General features: G+C 36.4%; 2 protein-coding genes across 4 annotated transcripts; both read right to left on the minus strand.

The window, feature by feature from the left end:
• Nucleotides 1-2,735: 2,735 nt before the first annotated feature.
• LOC116255616 (uncharacterized) lies at nt 2,736-7,711 on the minus strand. Of its 3 annotated transcripts, XR_004172907.2 has the most exons (10): nt 7,355-7,709; nt 7,149-7,265; nt 6,825-6,953; nt 6,586-6,762; nt 6,266-6,406; nt 5,297-5,482; nt 4,347-4,421; nt 4,091-4,224; nt 3,894-3,957; nt 2,736-3,092 (listed from the first exon to the last, which is right to left on the minus strand). XR_004172907.2 is itself a non-coding variant. In XM_031631487.2 (9 exons), the coding sequence occupies exons 1-9, from the start codon at nt 7,619-7,621 to the stop codon at nt 3,053-3,055; spliced, it is 1,266 nt and encodes a 421-aa protein (XP_031487347.1). In that variant the 5' UTR covers nt 7,622-7,711; the 3' UTR covers nt 2,736-3,052. The 3 variants fall into 3 exon arrangements, 2 of the variants coding, with proteins under 2 accessions (XP_031487347.1, XP_031487348.1); XM_031631487.2 differs by lacking the exon at nt 3,894-3,957 and having other exon boundaries at nt 7,355-7,711; XM_031631488.2 differs by lacking the exon at nt 3,894-3,957 and having other exon boundaries at nt 6,825-7,044; nt 7,355-7,493.
• A 2,975-nt stretch (nt 7,712-10,686) lies between these two features.
• On the minus strand, nt 10,687-22,922 carry LOC116255830 (serine/threonine-protein phosphatase PP2A-2 catalytic subunit). Its single transcript, XM_031631870.2, has 11 exons — nt 22,619-22,922; nt 20,639-20,695; nt 18,433-18,516; nt 17,222-17,293; nt 15,204-15,275; nt 14,891-14,931; nt 13,503-13,569; nt 11,653-11,844; nt 11,483-11,572; nt 11,262-11,369; nt 10,687-11,146 (listed from the first exon to the last, which is right to left on the minus strand). Exons 1-11 carry the CDS (start codon nt 22,709-22,711, stop codon nt 11,081-11,083), a joined length of 942 nt encoding a protein of 313 aa, XP_031487730.1. The 5' UTR covers nt 22,712-22,922; the 3' UTR covers nt 10,687-11,080.
• Nucleotides 22,923-27,662: the final 4,740 nt, after the last annotated feature.

Here is a 27,662-nt window from a genome sequence, read left to right on the forward strand (position 1 = left end):
TTTCATGAAAGCTGACTTAAAGTATCCAACAGCAAGGAAGATGTTTGATGCTATCTTCTCAAAGTATGACATCCACTACTACGATGCATGTTTAGTTACTCCTAAAGCGGTATAATTTATATAAAATGAAGGAGCTAAATAGAGTAGTTGATTGTTAATAAGATGTTGGTCATAGCTAAAGACCTAGATGTAATATAAAATGTGATTTCAGATAACATGCAGATCTGACAACCTTGAATAGTCTATCTCTTTTTTGAGACATGATAATCATTGCCCCGAGCCTTCAATTTGGTACTCTGACTGTAGAAAAGCTCTCTATTCAACTTGCTATTTAGCAAGAACACCGGAGTAAGAGGGAAAAAAATGCAGAACTCATGATAGCCTAGGATAAATATGTTGGTAGTCATGTGTCAAGTAAAACCTAAACAATTTTTAATGGTTGCAAGTTTAAGGATAATTTTATATGTCTTTAGAAACCTCAATGAGTTGTAATAAAATGCTACTGTGCAAAACATGAACACATAAAGAAGAACTACAAGACAAAGTTCCAAAACAAGAAGAACAACAATGGTCAGGACAATAACAACAACAGGAAAAATCAGGGAGGACTACAACAAAGAAGTCATACGTATTGTGTTAGAGTGTTTGTTGACAAATAAAGAACTGCTGGTTGGTGGTAGATTCAGGGGCTATCTGTCACATATCAAAAACAAAGTAATGTGTGGTTTATATAGAAGACCTAAGTCCGAGAGTACAAAAAGGTTTCTATAGAAAATAATTCATATTGTGATGTCATGAGAGTCAGGTTATATCAATTCAATGGTGAGGGCACCAGTGACAATCTGAACGAGGTTCTTTATGTTCCTTTTATGAGGAGGAAACTAGTGTTTGTCCTCATTTCTGATTCAAAACGATTTTGAAGTTCATTTTGTTCATCGAATACTGCAAAACTTTAGACTTAATAAGCAAAGAACAATGCCTAGAATACTACAACAAAGGGGTATAGCTAAGAGGAGAAATAAAACCCTCTTGGACAAGGTAAAATCCATGTTAATAAGTACATAGTTAGCCAAAGTATTTTGAAGTGAAATTGTATTAACAACTATGTGTAGTATAAATCGAGTGTCATGCAAAGCAATCTCAACGATTGTCCTGCAAAGCAATCTCAACCACTCCTTATGAGAAATGGATTGGTGAAACCAGATTTGAGACATCTCAATTGATGGGGATCTGTAGCCCATATAAAAATCCTAGAACTAAAAAATGGGTAAACTAAGTAATAGATATGTAAGATGTTTGTTTATTAAATATCCGAAAATATCCAAATGCTACAAATTTTATCAATCGACTATAAGACTTATCGAGAGTATGGATGTAGCGTTTCTAGAAGAACATAATAATAAGAACAATGATCAAATGGAAGATCAAATCGATCTACTGGTTGATTTGATTTATTAAAGGAATAGTCTGATAATGAACCGACTGAGGAACAGTTTGACAATGAATCAATTGGAAAATAGTTTGGTAACGAACCAACTGATTCGGTTGCCTCATTTTCTCATATTTTGTCGGGTCATGAAAGACTTAGAGCTCATTCTTCGTACTTGAACGATTATTATGTAGATTTGGCAAAGGAACTATGTTATTTAAATGAAATGTCAGATAATTTGACATATGATGAAGTAATAAATTCATGTGGATCATTGGGTAAATACTATGGATAAGAAAATTAAATACATAGAAAAGAATATAGTATGAGAATCAGTAGATCTTCTTTAGAAAGAAAACACATTGACTGTAAATGAATGTCAAAGAAAAAGTATAAGGTTGATTGATCAGTCGAGAAATTCAAATCAAGAGTTGTGACGAAAGGTTTTTTCCAAAAGAAATGAATTGACTATTTAAAAACATATTCACTAGTTGCAAAATTTGTATCATGGAGAATAATTTTAACTATCAGCCTTATATAACTTGGATATTTAGTAGATGGATATAAAGACTACTTCTCTAAATGGTGTTAAAAAAACTGTATATATGACACATTCATAAGAATATGTCATCAAAGAAAATAAAGATAAAGTGTACAAGTTGAAACTGGAAATTGCTTCATGATAAATCAGTATCCATGAAAAGTTGGTACTAACCCAAAGGGAAGGGGTTTACATATCAGCCATCCACAAGCAAAGGCATGCAGGATTTCAAATCAATGAAGTAAATATTAAAAAAAAAGAAAAAAAGAAAAACAAATAAGGCCGTTTCTTTATGTTCAATTTGATATCTATGCTGTAAGCAATAGATAATTCATTCTGCCACCCTTTTTATTAAAAGTTCAAACTTAAATCTTTAAGGTCTAGTCTATCAGCTAAAATGGTTTGCCCTTCGAATAACATAAACATCCTCCAAAATAAAGGAATTAACCGGCTTGTGAATGCCGTATGTTTTATTTTCCTGTGATTTTGTAATCCCATTAAACATTCCTTACAAAAAATTAAATTTCACCAAGGTCAAGTGCAGAGGCTACCAACTGTATCACTTTAGGTAAATAATTTAGCTTGGGTACCAATATCTTTTCGGACAAAGGGGAACAACCTCCCGCAATATGCTGCCATGGGAATATACATGGGCACTCAATTCTCACTGGCTTGTAAATTGTAAATTATTTTTTAACATTTTTCATCTCTCAAGAAAATGCACTTCCGATATTTGAAAACAGAAACTTGTAGGCATTCACTAAATTGTACCATCAATAACGACAGATTATATTACACTGGAAGCTTGGCCTGTACGGCAAACAAGATACCGTCCTGATCTTCAAGATAACCTCCCATAACAATTGTTTATCTTTTCTTTGCTCCCTGCAGCATCTCCAAATCAAAAGTATTGTACTAGCCGTCAAGAAGCAGTTGAAGTATGAACAATAGAAATTCCTCTGTAAGCCATATGCAGAAACATAGTCTTGATTCGTATGCATATCCTCTGAAATGTCCTCAGTCAGTTTCATTCCCTAAAGTCCGAACCTTTTTTCTCAATGGGCCTTTGCCACTTAATGAAGTTAAATGACAGATACCATCTGTTCTACTTCTACTCTTTGCCTGCAATTTCACAAAATCGAATCATCAGCTCTACTAGACAAAGTTTACTAAAGAAGTACTACTATTACAGCTTTAGTCTGAAAGACCTAGTCATGGGCAAAAATTTAAGTTAAGAGGATGTTAACAGTGTTGTCCTCAGATCCAAACAAAACTCTAATGTTTCTTTACAGATGAAGCATATTTCATGGCAGAAAGGGCATGTTAATATTACAGTGTGAGCCCCAAGCTTTAACATAAAAAAAAGTAACCCCTATCATTCTTTTCATCTGCACAAATTGAGGGAATCCATTAAACCAGTAAAAGGTCAGAAACAGATGAGAGGTCAAGACAGTAAATCAGTCAGAGCTTGTCGGTGCAGAAAACCAACGGTAATGGTTGTTGCATCTTCAAGAAATGCAAAAACCACAAAAATGAAACTTCAAAAGGTGTATATGAAAAGAAAAATGCGTGTCTGTGTGTGTGTCTAAGGCCTTTGGAAGTCTTAACAAGCAAATGTGAACTCCTATACATTTGACACCCTCAATCGACTCAATATGCTTGTCATTGACTCACAAGGTTCTACGAGTATAAAGGATTAACACCCATCTACACATTAATGTGATGCATCTGAAACAATTAAACATGGTAAAATTTATGCATGTTTGCTTTAGTTCCATATTAAAAAGCAAATTTTTGTATTTGGGCTACGACACAGCCTCCAACCTTCAACAAATGAATGCTATGAAAGCCGAGTGAGCGAAAAAAATGTATGTTGCGGCACAGAGTATTCCTGCCATTTGTTAAAAGAAGAAAAACACTTGCCTTAATGGGATGATTCTTTTCTCAATCAGGCCCCTCATTTTCTTGTGGTTATCATCCTCTCTATCTACAATCACAAAAAATTAACCTACGGGATGAGGAAAAAAGCTCTGCCACTCCAGTGAACTTGGTAAACTGTAATATTAATTTCCATCATAATATTTCATATGCAGTTACTCATATTTAAGGGAGCAATCAACCTGTTAGATGTAAGCATACTGGATGAAAATTGCCTGATACGCTTAGTTGCATCCTTTCTCATGGATAAAGGATCAATCCCTGCCTTGTGAGCTGCAATAACTCCTAAAGCTTCCCAATAATTTGAAACGACCAACTAATTCATCAAGGAGAAAAAGGCAAAAAAGGAAAAACAACCTGTTAGCTAAATTACAAAAAAGTTATAAACTAAACTAAAGCATTAACAATGATCAAAAACCAAAAATCAACAAAACACACCGCATCAATCCCAATCTTATCAGGGGTGTCATCAAGAACTGTCTCATTCTCCTTCACTGCAATAATCAATGGTCGCTGTCCATTGTCCAACAAGATAAAGTAAGCACCAAGAACCAAATGTTCTATTGGTTTTCAATTTGCACAAAACACAAAAGATTAAGTAAACATTGACATATACATTTTGTAAACTTATTCTCTTTAACATATAGGCTATCTTCAGTCCTCGGACTAACAGTAACAAGGCAGACATTGGCAAAGCATATAACAAAAACCAGAACAACCACATTTGTGATAAATCAATAAGAGAGATAACATGGCCAACAAGGGAAAGTCCTTAAAATTAAAAGTTCTAGGGCAAAGAAGGCAATATAATTATCAATCACTATTTTCAGAAATTCTCCCATAACTGACATTTTTTTACCATTGCTACATAAAAAAAAACATGCACTTAGAACTTAGTACACCCTCAAATATAAGGAACTTGGGCCCCAGTTTGACGTCAAAGGAAAAAATTAAATGAAGATTGTAACACATACACCAGAAAGTGGCACAAATTACAAAGAATGTCAAAGTGCATCAGTACCACAAGCAACAAGCTTGTATGAAGAACATATCCATCTGAGTGAGTATCCCTTGGCATGTTAAACAACATTAGTTTATTAGTACAATAAATATCACACAGATGACAAAAGTTTCATCCTTCCAAGAAAAGGTACTTGAGAACTTCAAAGCTTTCTGAAAGGTGCATTTAAAATGTAAACTCATTGACAGAAAAACCATAAACCTTATTCAAAAGAGGATGAGGTGGCAAAGAATTTTCTCACAAGCACGTCCAATCGAGTTGGTTCAGGTTCAACAAATTTCCAGAAGAAAATGTAGGCAAAGCAATGGTCCTCAAGAAACATCACTTCCAAGATGTAACAGTCTTCACTTGAGCAAAAGCAAGTTACCTTCTTTCTATCACTATTGGCAAATGCAAGAGAACCTATTCCTCCACAGGCATCAATAGGAAGCACCAAACTGTCTACATCACTTGCAACTAAACAGTCAGTCCCCACAGAACCAGCAGTAGTAACAAGATATTGAGGTGCTTTGCTTAGCCCAGCAAGTACACAAGGTAGAAAAGTGAACCCAATCTGTTAGACAGGAACAAAAGTTCATGCAAGTAATTATATCAAGTACATGAGTGTCCCCAGATTTATAGGAGAAACCACAAAGCAATCTTCCACAAAATGATGCAAATTGCAAGTGTTCCTCATCAAATTGAATGTTTCAGATATATGATTTTAATTTACTGTTAGATAGGTCTTAGCTGCTTTATGTAAACATCTCATTGTCAACATATTGGAGGGGTGGGGGGGAGAGAGAGAGAGAGGCTTCAGTGTTAATAATAGTACACTATAATGCTCACCAAAAGCACCAAGCAACTCTTAGAATCTTATTAATGATTGTTCTAATTTAGTTTCATTTTTTAGCAATAACAGGTGTCAAAGGGGCAATTATATGTGTACTAATGAAGTCTAGAGGTGCACTCCTTCAAAGCAATGAAAATAAGGATTAGCCATGCCTTTCTCATTCCTCCCTCGTGCCACTTGTGTCCGTGTGTGTGCATGCTTATGGTCATGTGTAGTTCATAACAACATGCTAGCTTATAAGTTTTATCATTTTGTTGCTTGCTTGGTTACAAGTTTTACCATCCTCTCGCTTATAAACAATTAACTCAATAAAATTCTCAAATCTGAAATAACTTATACTTGACTCGGAAAAGATCAAAAGAGACACTTGGTAAGAAACTAAAACTCCACATTTCATCTGCATAGAAACCCATGTGAAAATTAAACAGAGTTATGTGAAGTAAAATAATTGTCACAAGTATGACAACCGCAAAAGGCCATATCACTGAGAAATAGTGTATTAACCTCTTCAGCAGCAGATTTTGGACACAATGAGGAGTCAAGAGGCAGAGGCAACAAGGCAGGTGCGTGAGCACAGGGGAGGCAAAACTTCTCTACGACTAAATGGCTTATGACTGCTTCAACCCCAGCCAATATATCAATTCCCTGCACCAAAAAATATATAAAATTAAGTTCAGTCATCAATCATTGCCCCCAATACGAGTTCAACCAACTTCAGAAAGCTCATTAACTGTAGATGCAGGTGACTGTCACTCAATAAGCAAGAACATCAATTACAGGAAATGAAAATTATAACGGTAAGCAAGATATCGCGAGCTTGTAACCTTTCCCTGTCGATAATCAACGAACTCTTCAGCATCATCATCAGGAAAGCGACCTACAACTGCAACAGCATCTATCCCAGAAGAGTTTACCAGTTTTTCGACAGCTCTCAACAAGGAACCAGGTTGCCGGATCCTCCCCGTTGACTGCCCGGATTCTGGTTCTATCCACTTCTCAACCTGTCATTGTCTATTAATCAGTGTTCAAATGAAACAAAAAATTCTTCAGCGTCCGCGTGTACCTGAAGAGGTGTATCAGTGACGATGTACTCAACAACAGGCAATCCGAGGGATGCCCTTGTTGCATCAGCAACCTGCAAATGACGAACTCGCAGATCCTCCTCCATCCCGGCATCAAGAACCAATCCAACCTGATGGCAAAATCTGAAATCGTGAAAAAGGTTGATAATGGTGGAACATTTGCAGCTCATGGACATGGTTGCACTGTTGTTCTCGTCCCACCTGAAAGAATTTGTCATACTAAGCGTACGTGTACCGTTTCAAGCCTTCATTAAGCTTGACTCTGTGTGTGTGTGTGTGTGTGTGAGAGAGAGAGAGAGAGAGACCTTGTTCTGGTGAACGGGTCGCAACGCCCACAAGCCTTGAGCAAACATGTCGAGCGCGAAGCCTTCCACATACAAAACATTCGGCATTGGCCAGAAGAGCATCGCCGCATTCAGCACCTGACACGAACAGGAAGATATGGTGAGATTTATAAAAGGCTAGACAGAAGAAGAAGAAGAAGAGGGGTAGAAGGAGAAGGGCAATGGACGTTGGGGTGGGAGATGAGGTTGTCGACGACTGAGGCGAAGGCGCGAGCAACAGGCAGAGCGTCGCCGGCGAAGCCGCCGATGGAGGCGCCAACGCCCGTGGGAACGATCATGACGCTCGTATAGGCCCTTCCCCATCGCTTCTGAGCACAGGAGATTGGGGCCCGCCACTTCTTTGAGACGCCAAAGAGATGGTGGCGTCGTGGCGAAGGCACTGCAACCCCGAGTGAGGAAGAGACGAAGGAGGAGAGGCAAAGAAGGGACGCCATTTCCCGCCCCGAGGATAAGCTTCTCCAAGTTGAATAAACAGCAGGGACCTTCGGGCGTTCCGAACCCGAGCACGTTCATTCCCCGGAACTCCGCGGCCCTCGGTTCGAACCGCATGAACGTTCCCTCCTCCAGGTAGGGCCGAGGGGGACTGACCAAGTAGCTCATGCCCGACCCGATTTGGCTCGTGCCAAGCGCGGACAAGCTTCTCAAAGTTAAAGAGAGAGTAGACCGTGGAAATTGAGCCACGCAGCTCATTCCCCGTTCTGTTTGGCTCGTTCCAAGCTCCTCCCCCACTCGATTCATTAAAACCCAATGAGCTGGCTTTGTCGGTATGGTAGGTCGAGTGCAAACAGGTTTTGTTGGTTCAACTTAGCTCATCTAATGGCCTTTTGCTTCTTTCAAGGAGCATAGTGTAGTTGTCAGGTTAGGGGTTTGTAAAAAGGCAAGTCTTTAATTTGATTTGTGTGCATGGTACCTAAGTTGAAAGGCTGCTATCGCTGATGACAAAGCAGCCCAAGAATATGAAGGTAGAGGAAATGGGGGTGACACTTAGGCCTTGTTTCCGGACAGTAGAATGTTAACCTCAGGGTTATATTGATTGAAGGCACTTTGTGTTAGATCAACGTCAAAACATATTTTCAAGACCACTGTGTTTCTTTGTTCACTGTCTGGCCCAAGCAAGGAGAGCATTCTGGCACAGATATATCTACTTGTCGCATGCAAAGAACTGGATAATGGTTAATCGGTGTTCGAGTTGAATTTGAATTCAAATATACAGGACACCGAACCATATTCAAATTTCTTGTAACTGAATTCAGATTTTACTCCATGCTCCAACACATCAGATATGGTATATTATAAATCTGATTACTAATGGATGCAACTTTTTTTATCGAATCCAACCACATGGATTCAGGTACATAGAGAATATGAAATCGTGTATCTTGCCTACGCTAGTAGTACTCACTCCTAAAGCAATAGAGTGCAGGTGACTTTTTGATAGACGCAAACGGGAATTTCTCTTTTTTTTTTTTTTTCTTTCTCATGGAAGGACAGACACAATTTATTTTCAGACGGAAAACAATAAACGGGGTAGCAAGGGGGACCTCGTCATCCTCGTGGTGTAAAGCATGATTTAGGAATACTGAAGCAACTGGTGAGACTGGAAGGAGGTCACATTAAACATCAAGAGAGATTGCGAATCCCGTTTCATTTGACCGCCACCCACCTGCCTAGAACGTAACTTACATGAAAGAGGTCAAGGATTCAACTTAGAGCGTGTGGCTTCTTCGCCTACACTTGTCCCAACTTCCAGCCGCAAGCACACGTCAAAAAACTTCATATTTCAGAATGGACTTTTATGTGTCTATTGGTAACACCACAGAAGAATGTTCCACCTGCTTAGCACCTAACCCCTAAATATCTTATATTTAGTGGAGGTTACATGAGTAATTTTTACCTATTCTTCTTTTGATGGTAATGTTTCAGTTTCCCATATTCAACTAAAATATGCAATTTAAACAATTTGGACAGAAAACTCAGGTTCAAACCTTTTCATATGTAGCATTAAAACACATTTTGCGTATGTCGGTGGCCCTTATATCGACGGCTTCGACTTCCTCAAGAGTAACGGCCAGTCTGACCATCAACCGCACATTCTCGGCACTGCCAAGTGCCAAACCCCTGGTCTAAATCACCCGACAACTTCATAAAGCATCCAAAAATTTTTAGCTCCAATGGATGAATACATATTGGTTTTAAATTCTCGAATATTTAAAGCATTTACGAAAGACATGCCAGATTACGGCCGCCTAACTTTACATTTTTGTGTTTCAAGCATGAGGGGAGAAAATTACAAGCGTAATTCCTGCATGAGAACAACAGGAAAGCCACAAAAAAGGTGGGAAACAGAAGGCCCCAAGAAAGCACACTCGACAACCGATCAAGAAAATAAAACCATTGATCCGTCTGACGACTATGTCCCACCACTCCACGCTGATCTACTCGAAAGCTCTCACAGCCAAAGAAAGCAAAATCATCGTCGACGGACAAGATTTTAATGGATGCTCATCTTTTTCCTTATGAATTTCGGAAACTAGGACATGGAAGGAAATCAGTCGGGGGTTTACTTTAGCAGACACTGAAGGGCGGCGCTGCACACAAGGAGAGTTCAACTCTAGTCAACGAGCTTATACTCAATAGAACAGACTCGAATTTGACTCAATTATAAAGTGACTAGTTCGAGTGCGACTCGCCCAAATTATTTCTCCTAACTAGTTTCATTTCTTTTAACTTATTTAACTCGTTAACTTGTTTAACTGTTTTTTAAATTAATTCAGCTATAAAAGACAATCTAAAGAATGCATTTACTTTGCATAACCAAAAAAATCTCATTCATGGATTTATGCAGTGGAGCCAAACCGAGATATTACAAGTTGACTTGTTTAACGTTTCGATCATAAATTTAAACTCCAACTTGACTTGTTTATACGAGCCAGTCGAACTCGAATCAAGCCTTTACGAGCGAGAGCGGGTCGGCTCAACTCGTGCAGCCCTAACATGACCAACCATCGAGATTCATGTTCATATTCGATCAACTGCATAACAAATGACTTTAGTCCATAATGAAACAGCAATCAGGAATCTAGCAAAAACACGACTGACGTAACCACCAGTACAGATTCTTTGGCCTGCGATAGTGCGCGAAAATGACACCTGAGACTCATGCTCCCGTCAACTTGGGAGTTGAGGCATCCAGAGAGTCAAACAAAACCAGTCCCACGACGAGATGAATTTCAAATCGCGTGCTGCAAAACTTGAGAAACGTTACAAGGGACTCCCTCCCTACTTGAGATTGCGTCAAAACGATTCAATCAACTTCAAAAAATAACATCTCCATCTTTATTGCCACCAACCTTCGGGACTAGCCGGTAACCACACCCTTGTCAGTTTCATCAAGAAGCTTTTAACCATACCTTACCATCGTCAGCGAGTAAACAAGATTGCGATTAGTCATTGAGAATGGTTTTATCATAGCAGGCGAAGTAACAAAAACAATTGGATGGGCACTGAATTAATGATATACTGGAATAGGAAAGAGAATCTGGTAAAACAAAAATCGTGGCATGGAAAAAAATAACAAAAGATGATACCTTTCTCTCGAAACCTCAAAGAAACATCTTTTTTCAGAAATGATACATGCTACAGCAACCCTCCCCCCACTCTGTAACCCATCCTGACTTCAGAGAAGGTGGTCTGCACGGTTCTAAAGCTCAAACAAGAAGTGGCCCCCACTGCGAACTCAATTTTACAAGCTCTCTGGTAAACCCACAAGGCAATAAGCCCGAAATAGATTATGACCCAGTACAGAATATTTAATTACCTGTGGCCCCTTTCTCGACCTGCCATTAGCCTAAATTTGCTGCCACAGAAGATCAGCAACAAGATGACATCTTTGATCATAAAAAGTAATCTGGTGTTCTCCGAGTCACATCTGGCTCACCCCGACGTGGAGCTGGCTCAAACTGTTGCAACATGTACCGTCTTAAAATGGTCAAGTGCAAGTGAATAGCATTCATAAACATAAACAATATCTCATCCAGTCCTGTACAAATGCACACGCATAGACCAGCACTGTACCTGAATAAACGTGTGACCTTTACAATCGTCCACTTCCAAAATTGATGCCATATTCCCACACCGGTAACAATAATTAGGTGCACTAAAAATGGTTACCACTTTTTGTTCCTATAGCACAAAAACAAGTTTTATAAGCATCCAATAAGAAGAGAGGGGGGGGGGGGGGGGGGGAGAGAGAGAGAGAGAGAGAGAGAGAGAGAGAGAGGGAGGGAGAGACTTACATGGCCCCAATTGTAACCTTCCATGACAAGTTGGTGGGCTCTAGCTATGAGCTTCAAGTTGTTGGTATGGTTGAACTGCTCGGATATATCCTGTGTCCAAAAACTGAATTAGTTAAAGAGATGAAAAATGTAAAAGTTAGACTATGGACTAGAGATTGCATAGCCAATACCTGACCAAAAGTATATCCAGCTCCACGTGGGGATATACCCCATCCACATCGATCGTCAGGATCAGACCACAAGAGATCGCACATGGGCCCTTCATGAGGAACTTCTTGAACACGATCAAAGTTCCTTATGTTATCCAGAGTCTCAATAGATGGTGAGAGGCCACCATGCAGACAAAATATTTCAGATTCCACCTAGAAAACAAACTAGTTATGCTGCCTGGCATTGGTCAGGGAATAAATATCAACATGTAATTTTATTTTTCTTGCTTTGGAATTTTTATCAGAATAATCTATCCCTATCAAGACACGTATTTTCAATATTTTCAGTTCGGTCACCTGTATGTAACTTTCATATTTCATGTCAAATTTACTTTTATTATCTAATGCAAACATGCTTTCTTATATACATCGGACAGTTCCGATTATCATTCTACGATGATCATTCTACGCAAAGGTCCTTGCTTTGAAAATATCTGGAGCTATCATAGATAGCAGTTGAACTTAAAAACTTAAGAAAAATATTAATATGAAAAATCTCTAACTGGGAACAGCCATGAAACCATTTTTCCTGCTGAGCATCCAGCAGGTTCCAACATCAAATATTGTCAATATTGTGCCTTCTTTTCAATTTCCAAGCATTAAGGTAGCTACTTAATTACTTCTTGAAACCACCATTTTTTTGTAAAACAAGGGCTTTGGCTTCTCTATGGATTTCTATAAAATAGACCTTGTGCAGCATTCAATACTGCAGAAACAGCCCCTGTTCTCTTAAACATGAACATCTTTTTGGATGGTCAATCCCTCTCGCACAGTATATACCACAGAAGGAAACAGGAGCTTAAAACAGTATCCCTCTCGCACAGCAATATGGATGATGTACACCATGAAGCCCTTGTATCTATTGCCAACGAACTTGAGATTTCCTTGAGGAATCAAGATTTCACATAAGCTGTACAATGAATTGACTCATAAGCTGGCTATATGTGATACAAAAGCAACCAACATCACATGTTTTTACTTATGCAAGGTCCATCCAAGAAGTAGGAACAACATGAATCAAACTGCATCTCATGATCTAATTTGACAATAACATGATTAAAACACAATAAAAAAGTGTTCTCAGAACGATAAAGGCCTTATTGGCAGCTTCTTTCTCTATTCTCCTAGTTCTGTTATTCCATTATCAGAGCCCTGTTTCTTCCTAATCAACTAACATCGGAATATCAAATTAGATTCCCCAGGCTTGAATGGAAAAGCAACAAAGATTCAATTAACTAGAAGAAAGGAAAAAACTGGAAATATATTACAACACTTCAATAAAACAGTCACAAAAAAACTTTATCGTGTTTTAAACAGCGAGGTTTTTCTCGGATATAATATGGCAAGCTTGAAAAAAGCAAAAAATGCAAAAAAAAAAAGAACATCTTTTCATTTTAACTTTTTTTTCAAAAGAACGGTGTTCTTTAATGTTTTAAACGGCTAATTCATTTATCACATTTTTTTTGAGTTTTTTGTGTTTATGCAATAAAGAATTACCTGTTGGCATATACAGCTGTCTTTAAATGTCATGCAGTGAGTCAATGTCACTGCAATTGTCTTTAAATGTCATGCAGTGAGTCAATGTCACTGCAAAATCGTGGACTATGTAACAATTTCCAGACAGCAAGATCTGGATATGCGACCTACCAGTATAACTTTCTTAAGGAATATAACCAATATAAACATGCTAGCCAATGCACGAACCACCACATGATAAGCAATCTAAAAAGGATGTACACAAGCGAAAAGGAAGATCAAGTTTCATCATATGGTAAGATCATACAACAAGTATATGTAACTTCATATCTCACCAAAGCTGTCAGTGGAAAATAGTCAAATAGGTCAGTGAAGATCTTCCAGACACTTGCATTTCCATACCTGATAACATATCAAAAGGAAAGCATTAAACATGCCAAACTAATAAAACCAAATTCAAATACAATGTGCACATAACAGCAACCAATATAATGCTTGAGAATTCTGTGGAGCAAAACTAATTAGTAATTAACTAACATTTTCAGCTACCCATTTTGAGTAGCCAATATGTCATGATCTTTGTTCTAATGTGAAATAGTACATTATGGAAATGAGTAGAAATCCATTATCAGACATAGCAAGGGTGCTTATCAAGACCTTCAAGGGTACTTGTATATTCAATAGAGGTAAAATTGGACCAAGTTTCATCAAAAGGTTTCTGTCATTGGTGAAACTTTTTCAATCAAAAAGTGAACCATAAGGAATCATTGATAATATTCATTTGCTTCTTTGGCATAAAGAGTGAACAAAAATGTTTTGCCTTCATTCTAGAAGAAGAAAGATTATCTAATAGCATCTGAAACCAATCACATACAAATGATAAGAAAACAAGAGAACAATATTTTCAACTATCTTATCAATCAAGTGCACATAAGAAGAAACAAAATTCATTTCAGCTGTGATAAGATACAGCACAGTGATTATAAATGTTTTTAGTCTGTCATGAGTCTCATGACATTGCGGCTATCTCAAATGATATTATTAAAGAAACTGATCCTTTGCACCTTATAGATATAAGCTGTACATTCTATTCAACCTAATTTTCATGAGGTATTTAGAGATGGTAAGAACAAATGTCAATATACTTGTGCAACTGTTAAGCTGACTCAATTGCCTAGACAAGATCTAAGAAACGAGTGAATAGACCCATAACGCCAAGTTCAATAAGTATCATTAATTTGTTATAAACTTAAAACATAAAATTGACCACTAAGAGAAAACTTCTCGGTTTAAAACTTTGTCACAAATATCATGAAATTTTCGACAAACTCATGATATTTATGAGAAAAACAATTAAAACGAAAATATCGGGAAAACCTCACAAGCACAGCAAAAATGAATATCTTGTGATTTTCTCACAATTTTTCACGACTTTTTGATGACTCTTTCACTTTGTTAGTATTTTCCCATTTATTTTATTTTTTTTCTCGATTTTAGGATATTTTATCTTTTTAAATTTGCTGAGATTTTTTCCGATTTTTTTTTTCGAGAAAGGCAACTTCATCGAGATTGTACAAAACATCAGGATAGTTTGGGGCAAAGTGGACAGGATACTGGCTTAGAAATGTACATTGTAAAGTGAACTAGAGATTCTGACAGCATACAAGAAAGACATCTCTTATCTAAGGTTAAAAGCTTTGGAGACTGAAACATCAAAGCTTACTTCCGCAAACATTCATCATAAAACCCGTACACTTGAGTAATCTGCAAAGAAAAGAAAAAAAAATAGTGAGGGTATCTCGATAAATTTACCTACTATACATGAGATACTAAAATATTCTCCATAAACTAAAAACTAACAACCAGAAAGCAAGCAGAAACCATAACCAAACTTCCTTTTTTTTTTAATCTTGCCAGCCAAAACAGCTTCAAATCTATTAGGAACAACACCCTCCTTGGTTAACTATTCCAACTCAAGTCTCAAGATGATAGAGAAGTTCAGCCAATATTCATGGAATACTCTTTGAAATGCATACCTGCCGGCTCTCATGATTTCCTCTAAGGATGGTGATTCTTTGTGGATAACGGACCTTGAGGGCAACCAAAAGCTGCATAAAAGATAGAAAATTATACGTCATAAACGTCACCACAATGAAACAGTTAACCACAAAAAAGTTTCTCATATAGAGCCAGAAAAAGCCGCACATGCAACCCAAGGTTACATCTGGAGAAGGCTAATACTATAGTACACTTAACCTTGGCCTACAGATTCAATTATTTACTTATAACAGCATTTTCCACTTAAAAGATCATAATCATATACAAGAAAGTTCTAAGAATAGACTGAAGAAATAGATCAGGATAAAAATGATCGGAAATCTCAACAGAAATACAAAAAATAAAAACCAATTAGGATCGTTAAAAAATGTCAAGCTTAGGTTGTGCATATCATGTTGAGTTTAAACAGGCACATTAACTAGCAATCCAGAGAAACTTATATGTGACATAATATCATTTCATTTCAGTGACATGCTTTGCTACCTCAAATTTGGTGCACAACTTTGTTTCTTTATAAAAGACAAACAATTTTGGCCTAAAAATGCAATAAGAATCAGCCTGAGACATGCATTTTTTACTTCATTTCTAGCATAAGGAAGATAATAAAGTAATAATGACATTTACAAAATTACAACTTTCTCGAATCCAAGAAATGCCAGACTGATGAAAGGAAGAACATGTTTTTGACTTCCTTAAGAAAGAAATAGATAAACTGCTGTTAACACTTTTTCTAATCCCAGATATATTACACCGTCACAGATGGAAGAGTGGTAAAGAAAATCATTATGGATCTGCACAGATGGAAGAATGGCACAGAAAAGTAATTCTTTCATGTCGAACTGGAGATTGACAGAAAAATGCAATTCTTTGATGAGGGAATAAGATCTAATGAACATTTGAAACATTGTAAAAAAAATTCATTCTTGAGCTTTATTGGCAAGATTTTCCTAAGGTATTAACCAGGAAGCTTGTTTTTATTGGAAAAATTATGTGAATTCAAAAAAATAAAAAAACAAAGACAAGAAACATGAAAAATTGAATTTTCAACTAATCTTTTACAAAAACATTGATCAAAATTTAAAATATTTAATAACATGTTACAAGAAACATCAAAAAACATAATTTCCATTAAAATCACTTTTCTCTGAAGAAGGGGGAAATGGTGATAAAATACAATTTTCATTTTAGCATTTTTTTCAAAAATAGCTTTTCCAGTTTTCCTTTCTTTTCCTTTTTTTACATTTTTCTTTAACACCAATATTTGCAATAGCAGAATGCAGATTGATGCCGGTAATCAACTAATCATACTCTTCCTACTATGAAACCAAGAAAAGGCACTCAACAAGAAAATGACCATCTCCCAGGGGACCTACAACATCCTAGTTCCTTTAGCAAGCCTGGCAGAGGGGGACACCAGACATTCAACAGTAAGATCCACCAATCACATAGTGTATAGAACATTCAACAGTAAGATCCACCAATCACATAGTGTATACACTGTAATTTGCAGGATCATATTTAATCAGCATAGAAGGTAAAAAGTAACCACATTTCATTCATATTAACGTTAAGAATGCATGCACAGTCAGCACAGAAGATAAAAGAATGCACAAGTTATGATCCTCATGGCTATGTTAGAGTGCTAGCATAATCAAGTCGGATTGCAACCAGACACATTTGCAGTTGCTTGCAAGTTGCATGTATATAATATATGCTAAGCAGAGGCCTTGACAATTTTGTGCATCCAGCACATAATTCAAATAGAAAAGATGTTGCATAGACCATACAGCCACACACAAGGTCAATTGTATCAGGTATATAACAATACATGCCAACATGCCCTTCCACTGTTCCACAGTTTTCTCCAGCCAGCACATAATTCAATGAAAGAAGTATCTTCTCCTAACACATGACCTTGTGGTTATAAATGACATGTAATACACATGACCTTGTGGTTATAAATGACATGTAATCAACTCAGTGGTTCACTACTTACAGTTACAGTTTCAACAGAGTAATATCCACGATCCACATAGTCGCCCATGAACAAATAATTAGTATCTGGACACTGCAAAGTGCAAACAAAATACAACATGAATTCAGATAACGCACATTAGGCTAATAGCAACATTATCAAAGCAATTTTTAAAGTAATGGTCTTTTGGCTGTTTATTCAATACCTACAACTTACAATTTCAATTAATTTTCAAGATATTTCTCTTGGTCTATGTCACTTTTATGTTGTCCCTTTACTTTTTCCTCCCGTAAACGTACAACATAAAAGTGACATGGACCAAGAAAAATATCTTGAAATTGCAAGTGGTAGAAATTGAATAAACAGCAATAAGACCATTGCCAGATCTAAATCAAAGTAGAGCTCAGAAGAGTTTGAGATCACAAAACCACAAAGTGTATGAAATCCACCAGATAAAATGGAAAATTATGCATGCATGCAAGTCAGAAGAGTATGTATGGCCACCAGTACAACTTTGTGTAGCTTGCAAATTGCAATGCACCAAATACAAACCATACCCTATATGCAGTGTCCAGGAAACTGATTTATCCATTTTCTGCATGCATGCAATTCCTGTATGTTTGTCTGAGTATTCCTGCATCTGTTTGAATATTCCCAGAGATATAATTCCATATTTTGGTGGCTTGACCATTATCTCTAGCTTTTCTAAAGCTTTTTCATTTCTAATTGGCTATGACTACCAGTCCCCATCTAGGCCTTTGAGGAAAATTGTTGACTACACTGACTGGTGCTTTTGAGTGGATACACCTCCAATTTATCTACCTTAAACATTTCCTTGTGCTTGATTTTGTCACGACTTATGATAATCATATTCATTCCTCATACCGAAAAAGAAAACATTAAAAATAATGCACTTTAACAAACAACCACCTGGCAGAGAGGAATCCAAAACAACATTTAATAACACAATGGTTACTGGGAAAGAATTATAAAGAAGCATTGGTTGCATTAAGAAATCAACAAATATATATTTTCAGACCAGAGTACACTGGTCCACTTCAGCTCACAACAAGATATTGTTTGATACAAGGGAAAAACTTCCCAAGTAATACATAGTGGAGAGAGAGAGAGAGTGCAGGGAAAAGATATTACGAATTACAGCAGAGTGACCAAAATCTTCATGAGCTTATTACCAACTTAAGTTTCCTTTTTAAAGCTATGACAATCCTTACCTTTCCTCCAATACGAAAGAGCTCGGCAAGATCATGAAATTGTCCATGGATATCACCACAAATTGTCACAGGACTTTTTACTGGCTGCATAAACAAGGAAAATATAAGAAAAGGGAAAAATACAGCAGAAAGGATCATTGCAAGCTATGCACTCAGGAGTATGGACAAAAAGAGTACCGTTCACACAAGTAAATCAATTAAAACAAATCATAGAAATTACAGGAAACTGAAGCATTTGTAAAGATATGCATTTAAGAGAGACAAACTTCAGTCTTGTCAATATCTTTGTAAAGCCAAATCTTGCGGAGAAAACCTAAAGAACAAAATGCAAAAACTAATAAATAATAATACCATCTATGAAGTTATCATCATAGAGTGCAGTGAGCTGGTAGTAGTTCCTGACTGCAGGAGACAGGGTATTTGCTTTCTAAGCTTCTTGAATCCATCACTTCTGGAGGTACCCAAATTTCTACATTAAAGTTCTTAATTTATCTATCAGCAAGTCATTTAAGTTCTGGTACATCAGCAAGTTTATTTTAATCCTGTCCACAGAATACAGGTAGGTACATGGGGAATTACTCCCATGAAAGGGCCTTACTCCCAAACTTTAAGCTTAATTTGGGGGGAAAAATCCCAAGAGAAAGTGGAGATAAAATAACAATAGCTGAATCATTATCACAAACATCATTCTCGGGTTTGCAAAGCTAAGGTTTTTCTCACATATTTTTTGGTGAAGTTATTTTTTCGGAAAAATCTTGACAAATTCTTGGAAAATAAAAATCCAAAATTTGGTAAAAATAAAATAAATGAAAAACTAATACAAAGGTATTAGAGAAACTAGATAAAATGATAATGTATTAATGATGACAAAAATGATGGTAAATGACTTCAGTTAAGTTCAAATTTGAATTAATGATGATAATGACATAAAAAACAAGAAAAACGAAAAATGAGAAAACAGGATAAAATGAGATAAAAAAAAAGTATATTTTCATGTTTTTTTTTCAAAAAAGTTATTTTTTGATAAAAAAAAGTATATTTTCATGTTTTTTTTTTAAAAAAAGTTATTTTTTCCTGTTTTCTCTATTTTTTGACATATTCAACATCTGTGAAATTGAATGAACCAAATAACTGTTTCTTATCAGAGTAGTAAACAACTTCAACTTCAAAAGGTAAAACACAAAAATCTAGAATATCATGTTTCCTAAAATAATAGGCATTTGTCTAAGGATCTCTTATGGGGATATCAATAGACTAGGCCTGATCTAGCAGAACTAAAAATCTGTGACTAAAGAAAATTTGAGCCCATAGCTAATTCAATGTATGGAGCTGAAAGTCACAAAAAACGTGCACGGGTATCATACGGTGAGGAATTTCTCGGGTATAATACGGCAAAGTTCTATATCTCTAAAATATCTCGGCAAATTTTTAAAAAAATTAAAACATTAATAAACCTCGAAAATTATAAAAAATAAAAAATAATAAAAAAATACGAAAAGAACGTGAAAAGAAGTGTATAATACGTGTTTTTTTCATGTTTTTTATTTTTTGACGTTTTTTTTAAAAAGATGCATTTTATTCATGTATTATACGGCTGAGTGTGTTTTCGCGTATTATATGCGTTTTTTTTTCAATAGGACGCATTTTCTGTGACAATGGGCTGAATGATATAGGTGAAAATTTATAAAAAATCCAAGGATCTCCTTCCTTGTATATGAAGAATAGAAGAAAAAAACCAAACATGAATTTCAAGACAGACACACATGGAAAAGTAGTCCCAAGGTTTTACCAATACATTCCTTGAATATTATTATGATATGTATAATTTCTCAATTTGTTCAGCGCAAACAGTCACCTAGATATGACCATCATGATCCTTATGTAAGGATGCATCACCCTTCCCAAAAAATACAAGCCCTACATCGCAAATTGGGTAACTTTCAATCGATATCTTCCATATTGCAATAGACAAACAATATTGCCAAGATTTATGATTGTTCTCTACATAACGCATAATGAATTACAAAAAACTGCAATCTTGTGAACTGGGTCCATGTAATCCACTGTAAAAGTTGCCCACTAGATGGTAGATCAAGATGAGAACATAGGAATCTAGACAATTTTTTGCAAATCCAAGTACAAAGTCCAACTCTGGCAACAATAATAATACAAGAGAAAGTCCACTCAGACATTAGCGTGTCCACACCTGAACATTGCTTTCTTCCATCAAGATCTCCTTAGCTTTGTCACATAGTGTTCTTACCTACATTTAAAAGAAAGAAAAAGAACCAATTAACTGCAAACACAAGTACCTGTATAAATAATACAAAGAATGTTATAGATTTTTCAAATGCAAACCTGCACAATATTACTACAAACCAAGCAAAGAAAGAACAAGTATTATCATAAATGCAGCTGTGGAACTCTCAGCAGAGATAAGGAAACATAAGCTCAAGCTTAAGTGTCAAAATCAGAAATCAGATTCAGGTGGTCAAAGCCCAAAAAAACTAGTTGGGCTGGTCTGTCCAAGCCGGTCAACTAAAATAATATAAATAAAGGAGACACATAGACACAATTTTAAAGTGATATATATATATATATATATATATATATATATATATAAAATACATACATATATACTTAAATACATGCATCGATAAATGTAATTATGGATATATGTAGAATATACAGAATGCATAAATATACAGACAAAACACAGGGAGCTTCACTTTTTAGAGGAGAGAAGGATAATACCTACAAATGCTTTCCTGCCACACACACAGATAGATACATAGATAAATAGAGAGAGAGAGAGAGAGTAATACAAAATAAAGGCAGGACATAGATTAGAAGGAGCTAATTAAAAAACAGAGGCTGAAGGTAGATTAAAGGAAAACTATTAAGAAAAGAGGAAATTTAGAAAAGTTAAACATTTGATGGTTCAAAACATATCTTTTGGAAAAAGCCCAGCTCAGTCGACTAGTCACTATCATGGGCCCAACGACTAATACCTAGAGGCTAGTCAGTTGACTACAGCCTAGGACAACTATGCAACTCGTCACACCGATTAGTCTCTAGGTTAACAAATAAGAGCTCAAGTACAGGCAACAATATTCAGTACTAGGAAGGAAGCAGAATTCTTATGCACTATAACAATAGCGGCTACAGTTTGAACACTTTTGCAGATATGACCATACAAATAATGTACCCTACTCCCATTCATGGACAACATGATACAAGCAAGATAACTTAAAAAGCAGAGATATTGTTAAAGGGATCTAAACATAAGAGCTCATGGTCCACTGCGATTGCACTGGAATCACACAACAGAATAGGAAAAACAATTTTTACATAAAAATATTTGACTTGACAGATATCTCTGCTACTAAGAAACCCAAAGTAAACCAACAACGATGTAAAGCATCCTTGTCATGAGTGTGCAGTGTCAGATAGTGGAAAACATAAACACAAAAAACCAAAAAAGAAACCGTGTCGTTGAGGTCGTGGAAGCACATATCTCTCGCTAATATATAGACAAAACGTACACATGAGAATGTACATAAAGAATATCATCTTTTCTGGAATATTGTGAAAAACTTTGCACAAAATAAAGTGAAAACCACAAAAAAAATTATTTTAGGCATATAATCAGTCGATCCATCCTTCCCCTCTTTCCCGCTTTCTCCTTTCCTTAAATCAGAAAAGCAGAAGCTGAGGTCATAATCGGCATAAACGATGAAACCAAACAGCAAAGTACCGCACTGGAAGGCGTCTAAAACCAAGACGACTGACACCGAAATCGATCATTAACCTCGTAAAAGCACAAATCCACTAGAATAACCCACCGATCGAGGCTCCGAGGAATCACAGCTGCAGATCAATGCTCAAATGTTCGACTACACAGAAATACAGCTCAACAGCGACAAATCCAGACGCCGAAAAATGAAAGCACAATCCGCTCCCACAAAACAAGAAAGGTTTCGCCCAGAGAGCAAATGGAGAACCAGATCAAGAGGGAGACCAACGCTGTTGGATCTGCAAAAGGGCCTAAACCAATAGATTGCAGGACTCACAACAAAAATCGCGAGATCTCCTTCTCTCCCTTGTTGCTTTTCGTAAGTTAGGGTTGCCGACGCGGACGCATCAGGAAGGAAACGGGAAGAGTTAAAAGGTTAGAAAATAAAACCTCTTGCTCGGAGAGGGGCTTGCACTGCATGAGCTGCTCGATCTGAGAGTCGAGATTCCCATGGGAGTTCGAAGCGACGAGATCGACGGTCATCTTTCCTTTCTTCCTCCAGCCTCTCCCTTTTTCTCTCTATTTTCTCCCTCTCTGCAGCAGGAGGGGTTGGGGAAGAAGTAGACCACGCGCGCGCGCGGGGACGGGGACGCGATGGGTGATGGAGAGAGAGAGAGAGAGAGAGTGCAAAAGCAAAACCCTTGGTTTTTGTTGTTCCCCCGATGCGCTTGCTCCCTTTTCTCTCCCTCGACTTTTTAATTCAGGAACCAGAAGAAAATTCACTTATAAACCAATATTTCGTAATTAATGTCTGAAGGGGTTTTTGAATCACCACATGAGCCACAGGATTTCTGAAAGCCGTCGAACGCCAAGTTGCAATATTATTTCGTGATTACTGACACGGACGGCTTTGAGTCGGGTTGGATCCTAGCATTACCAAGGCCGATCCAGATTGAAGGGCAGAACTTGAAATCTAATTTCCAGTTTTATTGTTCAAAAAATTACGTAAAACAGCACAATAAATGAGCCAATAACAAATAGATGCTTAACTTTTGGGAAAAATTAAGTAGGCACTCATCTTTTTCAATAAATTCACAAAGAGATGTCTCTATTTTAAAAAGATTAAAAACACCTGTTAAAACTTCAGCAAGCTCGATGCATTTATCTTTCGCCCTGTCTGGTTGGAGGAAAAGGAAATGCAACAACAATCCATTCTTGGTCTAGTTGATTAATTAAAAAGAATGGAAAGAAAAAAAAAACAAAATGTTTGTTTGGTTGCATAAAGAGGAAAAAGAAATGAAGAAAAAAGAAAGGGAACTCTAATATAAATTCAATCCGTTCAAAATTAGATGGATTGGAATGGAAAATAAAAGTTTTATCATTTTTTACCATGTATATCCTTTTCACTCACCGCAAAAGAGTCTTTTTTTCCCTCGTCGCCGCTTGTTAAGACTCCGATCGACGCCGTGCATGTCTCTCTCTCCCTTCTCGACATTGCTTGAGACTTGGATGGTATTTCACAACGGCCTTTTTACCAAAATCAAGTTTTTGTCATTTTTATGTCATCCAATAAATGCATCTGAAAATTTATTTGATTAATATAAATTTTTATCATATTTCTTACTATAAAATGAAATGTCGAGCGTAAGTGTGGCTCTTCTTTTATTGAATCAGGAAATCAAATTAAATATATTTTTATTTGAATAATAATTTTTGAATATGAAGGGTATTATTGTAAAGTATTATAAATTCTATCATTTTCTTTTTTTCTATCCAAACACGCTTTATAATCACATCTTTCTTTTTCATTTCATTCATCTCTCACCCTCTTTCTCTCCTTTTTCTTTCTTTTTCTTTCTATCTCTCCATCCAAACAAAAAGTTAAGCGATAGGAAAGAAAAACGACCCTTGTTGTTTATGGAGAGAGCCGAGAATAGGTCTGGGTAACTCGAGTTTGGTTGGGCTCAGTCGATTCGATTAAACTAAAAAAATATTTTTAAACATAAAAAAATTAAATATAAAATATATTTTAATAATAATATATATATATTATTAAATAAAAATAATATAAAAAATAAATCGAGCTAAATCGAGCTCTATCGGGCTGACCGGGCAAGGGCTGATGGAGGGGGGCCCGCCTAGGCCGTGGCCCACCCAGCTATTTGAAAAAAAAAACATTACAAAAATTGAAATTTTTTAGTTGTCTAATATATTTTTTATATTCAAGTTTAGTTTGGTCCTATCCCAATAAGCTCATTGAACCAGCTTGCCTTTGAAAAAAATCTTCATTTTGCCCCTGTGATTGAGCATATGCTTGATGCATTATTGGACTGGTCGGAGGCCCGGGCCCAACCCAGCCCAACCCAATGCCCAAGCTTAGTCGAGGCTTAGTCAAGAACTTACTGACTAGACCTACAAGGTTCACCCTCAAAAGAGATTGTTACACTTGGTCTTGCAGTGACTGGTTGGTATGGGAAATAGAGTTGTATGCCATGCTACTCAGTGCCCTGAACATATATATGAAAAAAAAAAACGTTTTTGAAATTATTGACAAACTATATTTTGTAAAGTCTTTTTATTTTATTTTTTAAATTTCTCTTTATCCTTACAAGAAGTTTTTTTTTTATTTAAATAAAAACATTTTCTCGCACACGAAATTTTGTGCACAACACGACATACTTATTTTGACTGGTATGGTAGTGAGGGCCTTGATTAGACCCTCGCTACCAAGCCGGGGACGGAAGGCGAAGGCCAATAAACCAAGTCCCCTTTTTTAAGGTTTGTTTTTCTGATATTGAAGATAAACGGGTGTTTTGGTCACTTTATTTTTTTTTTTTTAATGCTTTATAAAGAGAGGCGCCTCTTTGAGACTTTGCTGGAAAAGATGAACGTCTATCTGAGATTTCTCAAAAGTTAGGCACATTTTGTTATTAACCAATTTGTCAGGCGGTTCATTATAATTTGTTTGTACACAACAAAAAAGAACATGTACACACACTAAACCTAAATCTAGTGAGGAACAAACTTTGTTTTTATTGTCGAACTTATATGGCCAAGTTTGAGTTCAAGTGAATGAGTCAGCAACCAATTTCTGCTTCATTTTTTCTACATGTTAGTTACAAACCATGATATGTACGTATGATCTTGGATCCAGCAATTCTCTTCACTGAATCCAATTGAAACAAGTTATTTGTCGTTCATATAACACATGACTTCATGTCATGGAGTTACTCTATGTGCCACATGCACATCACGTGTACCTTATCTTTCCTCCCCTCCATCAATTTTCATTTGAATCAATACGTTAGTCAGTAGAAGGACGTATGGTTATGCCTTTTACTAATAAAACGTTAATTTCCTCCACGCTTGAGTTTTGTATTTCTCTTCTGCCTAATGTGGCCATCATTATAAAGATGTGAATAACATTGACTAAGAAGACATTAGACGATGCTTATTTTTATACAAATATGTAATTGCCTTTCATTAGAGAGAAGTAGAAAATCTCCTTTAAAAACTCCCATCGGACTGCAAACCCACAAGCCACATGTCTCTTCCAAAACCTTCATCAGTAGATGTCTCGAGTTTTCACTTAAGTTGGGGGATCGTTGATATAGGAGTACCTCTATCGTGCAAGTTTACATTATTTCAGTGTTCTCTATCATTGTGATTGGCTACCTCTATCTGGCATTGATGTGCAAGTACTTTTACTGGTTTTACTAGCTATGGGATGTCAAAAATATGTCATGACCCAATTTCGTTAAGTTATTGTGTAGCAAAGACGATCGCTTTATAGAAAATCTCTAGGGTATCACTGTACGACAGTAAATTGGAAATTTGTAGAAGTTGAGTATATATGTCGAATGACCTATAATTTAGCCACCGTGATATATTTTATAAAGCATATAAAAGTCCAAGCAGTCAGTTTTGCTGTCGGAATACGTTTTTACCTTTGGCATGTGAAGCATTAACTCACTCGACAACATATAAAATCCCTTTAGTTAATGGGTGTCATAAATCACTACTTTGTAGATAATGCATGTCGAATGATATGTATTTGTCACCATGCATACATTTTACAAAATCACTATTCAGTCTTGTAGGAACATACATGCTTTGCATGGTAGTAAATCACCAAAACAGTATTTAATCCCTTGGTACTTTGCTGTCTGACATGTCAACTTTATAGAAAACCTTTCAAGTCAATCTTTATATTCAATTATACAAACTTATCATTTTTACATTTTGTAAAATCATAGTTGGTAAACTTGTTAATCTTGTTGTTGGAACTTTTGACTAAATTTTTCTGACTTTTAGGTTCAATCCTTTTTGGTATGCATAGCTATTAATATTGGTATATATGCTTGATCTTTAAACCCTTAAATTGTACAATTGCATAGGCTAAATGAGAAGGACAAAACTATCCCATCTATAACTCCACGCAAGATTCTTTTAATACCATTTATACTTTCCCATGACATGACAATGGAAGGCACAAATGAGTGAAGTAGAGAGCCTACATGAGTTAAAGAAAAGAGAATTGAACAAGTGATGATTGAAAAAGCTAGGGTTGAAAAACTGAGTATGGGAAGAAGATGAAATTAAGAGTGATTAGGAAAGGAACATTGTAGGAAACATAAGATGAAAGGGAAGGAAAGAACAAGAACTTGAGAAGAAAGGCAAGGAGATATAAATGGAGTAGATAAAAATAAGGCTGAAGAAACAAGAAATGAAGAAGTGAGACTTGAAGAAGTGAGTGTAGAAAAACATGGACCTAAGAGGAGGGGAAGAGGAAGGGAATGTGGGGAACCTACGAGAAGAGAGGAAGAGAAAAAAAATCTAGGATCAAGGAGAGGAGGCAAGTAGGAGAGAAGAAGAGATGTGGATCTGGTGATAAAAAGAAAAGTGAGCTGACATGAGAGAAGAGAATAATGGAACTAAGAGGAGAGATGAGAAAGCTAAGAGTGGAGAGAAAATTATGGAACTTAAAAGGGAAGAGACAGTTCTTGTAAGAGAGCAAAAAAAGAGAAGCAATGGTTGTAGGAAAAAAGGGAATAGAAGTTCAATCTAATGGGGAAAAGAAAAGAAAGCTAAGAGGAGAGAAGAAAAAAAGCTAGAACCAAAGAGGAGAAATGAGAAAGCTAAGAACAACAAAGAGCAGATGAAATTTTAGAGAAAATAATGAGTTCTAGTGAGATAAGAAAGGAGAGAAGACGGGGGTGATTGTGGGGAAGAGAGCAAATAGAAGAGGGAAAATGGGAGAATAGTAAGAAGCCAAGAGGGGACAAGAAAAGATAGTGGAATTAGAGAGGAGAGAAAAACAACTTGAGAAGAGAGAAGAATATAAAATTAAATCTAAAAGGAGAGAAGAAGAAGCTGAGAGTAGAGGAGAAAGGATGGAACTAAAAAACATAAGAGTTCTAGTGAAAAAACAAAAGTGATAAAAAGAAGTGATTGTGGGGTGACAGGGATAGAAGAGAGATATTTGAAGGGGGAA

The sequence above is a fragment of the Nymphaea colorata genome, chromosome 6 (assembly GCF_008831285.2).
Source record: "Nymphaea colorata isolate Beijing-Zhang1983 chromosome 6, ASM883128v2, whole genome shotgun sequence".
Lineage (NCBI taxonomy): Eukaryota > Viridiplantae > Streptophyta > Magnoliopsida > Nymphaeales > Nymphaeaceae > Nymphaea > Nymphaea colorata.

Bases quoted from the DNA above. Each gene is read 5' to 3' on its own strand.
- LOC116255616 (XM_031631487.2), bottom strand. From the start codon at position 7,621: ATGGCGTCCCTTCTTTGCCTCTCCTCCTTCGTCTCTTCCTCACTCGGG. The intron at 7,266-7,354 runs GTCCATTGCCCT...TGTTCGTGTCAG, and splicing joins ACCTCATCTCCCACCCCAAC to GTGCTGAATGCGGCGATGCT. The intron at 6,763-6,824 runs GTACACGCGGAC...AGACAATGACAG, and splicing joins TCACTGATACACCTCTTCAG to GTTGAGAAGTGGATAGAACC.
- LOC116255830 (XM_031631870.2), bottom strand. From the start codon at position 22,711: ATGACCGTCGATCTCGTCGCTTCGAACTCCCATGGGAATCTCGACTCT. The intron at 14,932-15,203 runs GTATGCATTTCA...TTTTCTTTGCAG, and splicing joins GAAATCATGAGAGCCGGCAG to ATTACTCAAGTGTACGGGTT. The intron at 11,845-13,502 runs GTGAGATATGAA...TTTGTTTTCTAG, and splicing joins ATTTTCCACTGACAGCTTTG to GTGGAATCTGAAATATTTTG.